Below are 8,377 nucleotides of genomic sequence, written 5' to 3'. Positions count from 1 at the left end.
TGTTTGTACAAGATCTAGTTAAGTATATATACAGTTTTGTAAACTAATAAAATTTGTTATATGTAAACTTAAGTACAAATTTTATCAATCTGTTTTATAATCCATGTACACCACAAGTGACTGGCTTATCATATAAAACATAAGTTTCAAAACTAGGGATATAACAGAAATTTATTCTGCATGCTTGAAAGATTACTTTAGCTATGTGACTTTGAACAATACTGGATGACATAAATATCAAAATGGTTTACAAATTATGTAAGTACACCTAGTAGACAATACTTAATTAGTTTCAGGTTTACAGTTGTGATATCGTGAGATGTTATATTGTGACTTTATTTTAGGCCCGTGTAAGGCGGTAATTAATTCTTTGTTATTGTCATTAAGTGGGTAATGAGTCACAAAACAAACAATCAAAACATTTCAGAGGTGGGGGCACCAAAAGTGTCTTTGCCCTAGGGTGTTGAGAACCCTTGCTACGCCACTGGTTGCAATCGAACATTATTCACTTATCTTTGTAAGATATTAGAAAATTTAACATCACCAAAAACCTTTAGATTTCAAAAGACAACTGTTATTAATAAGGATAATTAATTTTGTACATAATTTCTAGAAAAGAAAAAAAAAAGTCCCTTTTGTAAATGTTAGGCTTAACTAAGTTCAGATTAATTACTCAGTTGCACTTAGAATAGTTAACTTTGTCAAACCTTTTCTACAAAAAGTTTTAAAAAATATTTTGTGATAAAGGGAACAGTGAAATCATTCTGTTATGCAAATATATCTGTAACTGTGATCATGCTTTTGGCTGAGTTAGGAAGAAAGTTATATTTGTTCATTTTGGTATCTTGCCCCTTGATGCTTTTTCTAATTTGTTGGTTATGGATATAGCAATGTCTAGGCTTCTTGCTGATTTCCATTATGAGTTTTACTTTAAACTTATTGAAATATTTCTTCAAAATATTCCCTTTTCTGTATTCAAATGCAACATTTCCTATATAGAATCTCACAGTTTGGTCTTCACAAGGTTTTCCGATTAACAAAATGGTCAGACGTCGGGAAGTTGAAGCCGATAACATACATCAAGCTGGTCCTTCACTTTCACAGACAACAGTCATAATCCAAGTATGTATACAGCTCATATCTAAAGTATGTATATTACTAAGATGTTGATAGGCACGATTAGAGTAAATGAATCTATGAGACCTTTTATTTCCTTTTTATTAGCTATATTTTTGTGCACCAACAAACCCAACTGTGAGGAGCACATATACACAATTCAATTTTATTACTCATCAGGATCTTTTACCACTCTATCCTCAAATTAAAATTATTTTAGGCAGGATTTGCATAAATTAATCTATGAAATATTTGCTTCTTATCATAATTTTGTAAAAAAATTATTTTTATTTTGTTTAAAAGATGAATCTAGTGGTATATTTGGTCATAATTCTTATTTTTCCATTTTTACAGTTAATGTATTTAAACCCATTTATTTCCATAAAGAATGTATGTATGAAAGGGTTTTTACCTTTGTAGTGAATTAGTCTATTTCTTGAACTTATTAATTTGTTTAGCTTGTCCTTTCTAAAACTAATGTCAAAATATATATAGAATGGCACTTTGTTTTTTTTATTCAGTGATATTTCAACACTCCCAAAATGTCATAATTAGCCTTATTTTTTCTCTCTTCAAATAATATCTATGGTGTTTTTTTCTTCTTCTTCTGGAAGTGAGAATAAATTGGGAATGTCAAATTTTTACAACATATTTTTCTCAAAATGCTTAATGCAAAATTAATTCTTTCTTGAGAAGGTTCCAGAAGATTGCAATGACAATACTTTTGTAACTAATAATGAACAACCATGCACCACGCCTGCTCAAGGGCAGCAGGTAGGATATTTTATTTAATTTTCTCATCAGCTAGTGCTAATTTAAAAAAATATATATATATTTTTTAATATGAAGCTTTTTATGTTGTTATTATTGCATATATTTCAGAGAAAAGTGTAAGCGTAAAAATGTATAAAATCTATAAACTTAATATGGTCTTTTAAATAGATCAAATCATGCTTCAAAATAAAGGTATTTCTGTCACTGCTTAGGTTGGAAATATTTCAGAGTATGTCTCCTTAATGATAACCACAGTAAAAAATATGGTTCAGTTTTGTTTACACCAGCTATTATTTGTAGCCAATCAACTCAAAACTACTGAAGAAAAGAAATTTTGCGACCAATGGGTGATTAATGGAATTGATTAATTGCCATGCTAATTAATCAGTTCAATTATTTGATTATTCTCACATGAGACTTGGATAGTTGGAATAATCAATACTAATAATAACTGGAAATGTTAATGTTGATTAATTGATTATTTTTGAGTCATGAAATTAATAGATTAAGCTGTGAATAATCTGGAATTATTTGAATATAATAATAATAATAATAAGAAGAAGAAATCATAATGGCAATATTTTGATTACTTGGATAGTTGAAACAGTCATGATCGGAGACACTAATTTCAGTTATTTGATTATTTTCGTGAGATTAGTCAGTTTAATCATAGTTTTGATTAATCAATTATTTTATGCTATACTAACCAATGCTTGTAGGTAAAGAATTATACCGAGCTCTAGTTCTAATGAGAATTATATTGGCCAAATGTTCTTTTCTTTTGTATTTTAAGAAGTTGAGCTGGTTCATAGCTACATTTATATTTGAATTGTATAATTTCAGAAAGTATCTTCCTTATTAAGTGTATAAATAATGAACCAAAAAAAAAAAAAGTGGGACAAAGATGGAATAGAAAATAACTTTAGTAACTAGCTAGTAATGGTAACTGGAGAAAAGTTTGCTTACAGCCTTCCCTTTACATGTTTTGTGTTTTAATATATAACTGACAAAAGCTAGGAATTGAAATGGCTCTTTAAAAGTTTTGTTTCATAACTGAATCTAGTTTTTGTTTAGATATTTTGGGAATTAAAGAAGCCTAACTGGGTCAAAGTGGTTTTTGCAAAGTTACCTTTTTTTTTTCTTGATAGACTACAAATAGCTGTTGTAAACAAAACTAATAACTATGTTTTTACTAAGATAAATTAAGAATAATTAATTAATTACCTAACTTCCAGAACATGTTAACTGGAAGTTTAATATTAAATGATGTCTTCGTAATTAAAGTTACAATTATCCTATACATATGCAAAAAAAAAAGGGGGGGGGGTATGGTAAAATTCATATATCTTGAAAATATATGTTATACAATCAATTATCCTCAGTTTTAAAACGGACATACAAAATACCTCTGAAATTGTTTCAATAATATGTAATACTTCTTCCTAGGTTTTAATTGTCATTTTCAAAATTGTTTGTTGGCTTATCAGTGATACAATAGAACAATGAAAAATAATTACCTAGTTTCTGAATATTAGTATGATTAAATTAATTAGTAGTGTAATGTTAAATGAAGCCTGGGGTTCATATGGAACCCTTTAATGGTTGAAGTTTAAGAAATAATATTCACTTTACATAGCTTATAAATAAAATGTATGATATAAGAAAAGGAACTTGATAATACTAGTTCAGAGTCAATGGGCTTATGTTAATGTTTTAAGTTTCTGAATATTCTTATAAATTTATTTGGAAATTACTAGGAGAAAGAATATCAGCTTGTAGTGTTTATTTACTTCATGTTGATCTCTAGGTTGCCTTTCATTATCTGTTTTTGAAACCAATGAAAATATTAATTTATAACAGCAAATAGGTTTTTTAGTCCTAACTAATTTGTTAATTGTAAATAGCTATTGATAAATTTTGCATTTGAAGTTGATTTGATCAAAAATATTTTAGAGCATGGCAATCAAGTTAAAAGTGGTTCATCTCGCTGTTGTAAAAAAAAGAAAAAGAAAAAAGTGAAATATTAAGTTGTATGAAAGTACAAAGACACATGGAAGCCCTTTATTTATATATATATTTTTATTTTATTTGTAACAGTATGAAGATAACAGAAGCATAAAACGTAGATTTACCTCCAAATATCACACTGAACGTAATAACTCTGTAGAAGGTACTGTCGTGGACTTAAATGAATCGGGATCAATGTCATTGGAAGATTCGAGCAACAATTCGTCTTCCATTTACCAAGGAGACTGGCCTATTGATAGAGGTTTGCTCAGCCACTAACTTTTGGCTGTGTTTAAGATTTTTAAAACTTAAACTGTTTGTAGGTTTTTCTAATCTTGTTCTGTCTTTTTTTTATTTATTTAGTGAAAAAGATATTGATGAATTTTTAGAGATTACAGTACAATTAGACATTTCAGTTTAGCTTCCAGTAGATGAAATATATACAGGATGTGTGTCAAAAATTCTGATATTCCCTATTGTTGTGAAGCAGGTATTGAATATCAAAAACCTGCTGATATAGAATGTTTAGGCATATTGGGGGCCATTTGTCATCTGACATGATATAAAGGTCAAATCAAGGTCACATAAATGCTGTCATCCTCTGGTGGGACAGTGGGAAGTCTTTGGATTTACAATGCTAAAATCAGGGGTTCGATTCTTCTTGGTGGACACAGCAGATAGTCCGATGTGGCTTTGCTATAACAAAACACTTACCAAATGCTGTCTCTGGTGTGCATACATTTCATAATCTTATAACTCATCCTGTGTTAAAGTGAAGTATTTTTGATTTAAAAAAAATCATTCAAATTTATGTGAAACCCACAAGGAAAATTATGTTTCTGGGATAATATCATTGTGCCCTACAACGCTTGTATTGACACATTTTATCCTAGGATGATAATTTTGGAAATAGTATTTGGATGACCTTCATTTGACCTTTATATCTTAGCATCATCTCAACTAATAAATGGCCCCAAATAAGCCTAAACACCCTATGTCAGTAGATAGCCAGTACCTCGCACTTACTTCACAAAAATAGGGAAAAATTAGGACTTTTATATGTATATGATTTTATCCTCCCTTCTTTTAATGTTTTGGTAAAGTAACAGATAGCAAACAAATTTTGCAGCTCTTTTGGTTTTGTTAAAATGTTTGAAAGTGACTTTTGTAATATAAAAACTTGTAAAATATTGCAAAATACTTTGAATAAGCAGGTAGTAAGGGCTGAACTTACCTTACGTATTCATTTCTTTTTTTTAATTATGTAGAAAAGATGAAAAAATACTTGGTTTTATAGAAAGAACAATCCAATAGTGGCATTTTTGTATTTACTTTTTTCCTGTTTTGACATTTATTGATATAACCAATACATTAAATGTGTAACACCTATAGTGATGATGGGAAATTGTGATTACTGAAGTTATTTCTGCATATTTATTTATTTTTTTTATAAGGCTTACATAAGATAAAAACTTCTTTGTTAAAAAAAAACAAATTTTTTTTAACAAGAATTTCTTATTGAATTTTATGGTTCTTCATAATATGCAACATATTTAAGATAAAAATTTTAGTTTTAGCCATGTTTTGTTGACAGCATGAGTTAAAACTCGTCAAGCAAAGGCTTCTAATGTTTCAGAAGTAAGTACCTGTTTGAAATGTATTTTAATTCTTAAACTATAAAACTTTAAGATAGATTTCTTACTTTCTAGTGATGTGGAACAGTGGGCCAAGTAATGTAGGTGAAAGTAGCTCTCTTGGTCCTGATTTGAATCGGGAAACTTCCAGTATTATGAGCTTCAGTTCTACAGCTTCCAATACCCCACTTACAGCAAGATATTTGCCACCTCAGCAACAGGAAGCTAAGGTAGAAGACTTTTTCTCATGTTGGTGGTTTTTTAACTCTTTTTAGAACATCTATGAATATATAATCTTAATAGTGTATACTTTTATATTTTAATTTACCAATAACCATTATAAACAGTAGCAAAAATAGCCCTGATCTTACTGTGGGGAGTTTTTATAAAGCAGAGTTGGACTCTTTTTCGACAACATGAAAATTAAAAAAACTAATAGAGCCAACAACTATATGGCAAAAATATTATCTGGAAGAGTATAATCACGTGTTTATCACTTCTTAGTTGCAAAAGTTTGGAAATCTAAGAAAAACAAAAATGACCTTTTAAGATGTTTGGGTGATCGTCCTGTCTTACCTCCTCCATCCCCTTGACTATAGTTTTGTGTAAAGGAATTAAAATTTTGTTTTTCTTGTTTTAGAACAAATATCTTGTATCTAAGGGTATAAGTAAGAGTGTATGAAACAAATAGCTAGTTTTTACATTACTTATAAGCATGTTGTATTCCTTTCTTCCTTTAATGTTAGTTTCATTAACAGTATTAGTTAACATGTTTAATAAATATATTTATATAATATTATATATATGTGTGTGTATGTGTATTTTTTATGAGCATTATTTTGCATTTTTGGCTTATTATATGGATTTAGAACTAATTTAGATCTCCCTCATGAGGTGTTATTAGGATTACAAACGAAAATATTGGTAACAACGAAGGAACGAAACTGATGAGTCAGTTTATCCTAATTATTATGAATTTTGGTTTTATAACAAAGCATACATCTTGTTATAATGGCATATTGAGTTAATTACATTATTTTTTGGGGGGGGTTATCTTTTTGTTTTAATCCAAATAGGTAGCTTGATTTGATCATAGGTTATTTTTAATAGAAAAAAATATTAAAGATTAACCCAAAGCTCTTTTTTTAAGTATATTTTTAATTTTATCATAATCAGATGTTTTTAAAATGATCTAAACACACACACACACACACACACACACACACTTTCTAAACATTTGTCAAATTTCCAAGATTAGCTAATTTCCTATTTGTAAGTAACTTTAGGTTTTGTTTTCAGTTTTATAATTTTTAACATGATATTTATCAACATTTTTAAGGTCTTATAAATGTTATCAGACAGGTTGTAGGCCTTTTTATTTTGGGGGGAACAATATCAGTTTAAAACCAACCTGATAGAACAGTGCAATGAGCTTTTATGTTTTACCTTCTTGAAATAAATGTTAGCTGACTGTGGATTAGTTAAATTATTAATTGTTTTTAAATAAAACAAAAATAAACATAACTATTTTACATGCTCTTTAAACAAAATGTTAAGCTCTTTCACCCACATTTCTACAATATACTTAGAATTATGATTTATGTTGGAAATGTTCTTTGAAGTGACATGGAATAATTGGCCAAATAACACAGATTGCGTTAGCTTTCTCAGAGCTGACTTTGAAATGGATACACATAGTTTGTGCACTTTTATTACCAGGCAAAAGAACTTTTCAAAACTAAACTACTATTTAAAAGTGGCAGCAGTGCAGAACAACAAATAGTAAGCAACATTGTAAATTCTCTGAAATTCTCTCTACAGATAGCAATGTGGTGATCTCAGTTAACCTACATTTGTAAGTTAATGGAATTTTGGGAAAGCTTTCTTTAGATATGTTATGTGACTAACTAATCATATCCACTTAAGATCCAGCCAATTCTGAATGGCTTGGACTTGGAGGTTTGCTTTGTGTACGTTTTATGTTGATTTTACCAAACTTTTATATTCTTTCAATGATAAGGATGTATATTCCTTCATATGAAATGTGTGGAATACCTTAATATTTTTCATTGGTATTTTTTCTGTTTCTGTATTTTCAGTTTATGTGTAGTCATGTGCCTTTGTGTTTTGTTTTAGATAAAATACAGAAAAACCTTCATACTGTTAAAGATTCAGTTTATTTTTTAAGAAAAGATGTGCACATTCAACTTATCACATAAACACTTTAGTTTAAGCCTTTCCCCATTTTTATATAAAAATGAAATTTGCTTTGATATATGGACCAACTAAACTTGTTGACTTGGATCAGAAAACTTAATCAATCTGTTAGCTATAACTCTGATCATAATTTATGGTCTTACTGAGGAATTGCTAATATTATGAAAAACTTGTTAACTGTCTAGTTTATGATGATGACTCAAAATTTGTATTGTTTAGAAACTTGTTCTATTTTAATTTTCTTTTTTTTTAATCTGGGAAAAAAAATTCAAGAATTTGTACCAACCATGAGGTAAAGAAAGAAAGAAATGCCTTTGATATCTGTAGTTTTTCACTATAACTTAGATTGCTTCCATAACCAGATTTGTTTTTCTTGTAGACTTATTTATCACCAAAATAATACTTGTTAACAAATTCATCTTTACTACATCTTATTGAAAACTTAAAAATTAAATTACATGGTATATTTAAAATTTTTTAACCCTATAATTACTGAAAGGGTGTAGTGTAAGAGTGTCGGCGACAAGATACAAGTGTATGTAAGACAACATTGTAGTGTAAGAGTGTCGGCGACAAGATACAAGTGTGTGTAATACAACATTGTAGTGTAAGAGTGTCGGCGACAAGAT

The 8,377-nt window shown here is 28.9% G+C and overlaps 1 protein-coding gene across 7 annotated transcripts in view; it reads left to right on the top strand.

Moving 5' to 3' along the window:
- Positions 1-8,377, top strand: part of LOC106462899 (adenomatous polyposis coli homolog) — a 43,806-nt gene that overhangs the window by 11,342 nt on the left and 24,087 nt on the right. For 5 of the 7 annotated variants that reach the window (XM_022390304.1, XM_022390302.1, XM_022390303.1 and 2 more), the window contains 4 exons: positions 1,000-1,122; positions 1,813-1,890; positions 3,988-4,159; positions 5,607-5,761. In XM_022390304.1, the coding sequence (XP_022246012.1) occupies positions 1,000-1,122; positions 1,813-1,890; positions 3,988-4,159; positions 5,607-5,761 (528 nt within the window). The remainder of the gene's footprint in view (positions 1-999; positions 1,123-1,812; positions 1,891-3,987; positions 4,160-5,606; positions 5,762-8,377) is intronic. The other 2 variants (XM_022390305.1, XM_022390307.1) reach the window with 1 other exon arrangement.

Source organism: Limulus polyphemus, unplaced genomic scaffold (assembly GCF_000517525.1).
Source record: "Limulus polyphemus unplaced genomic scaffold, Limulus_polyphemus-2.1.2 Scaffold1278, whole genome shotgun sequence".
Classification (NCBI taxonomy): Eukaryota; Metazoa; Arthropoda; class Merostomata; order Xiphosura; family Limulidae; genus Limulus; species Limulus polyphemus.
The sequence above is the reverse complement of the archived record's forward strand: the minus strand, read 5'-3'. Positions and strand labels throughout refer to the sequence as shown.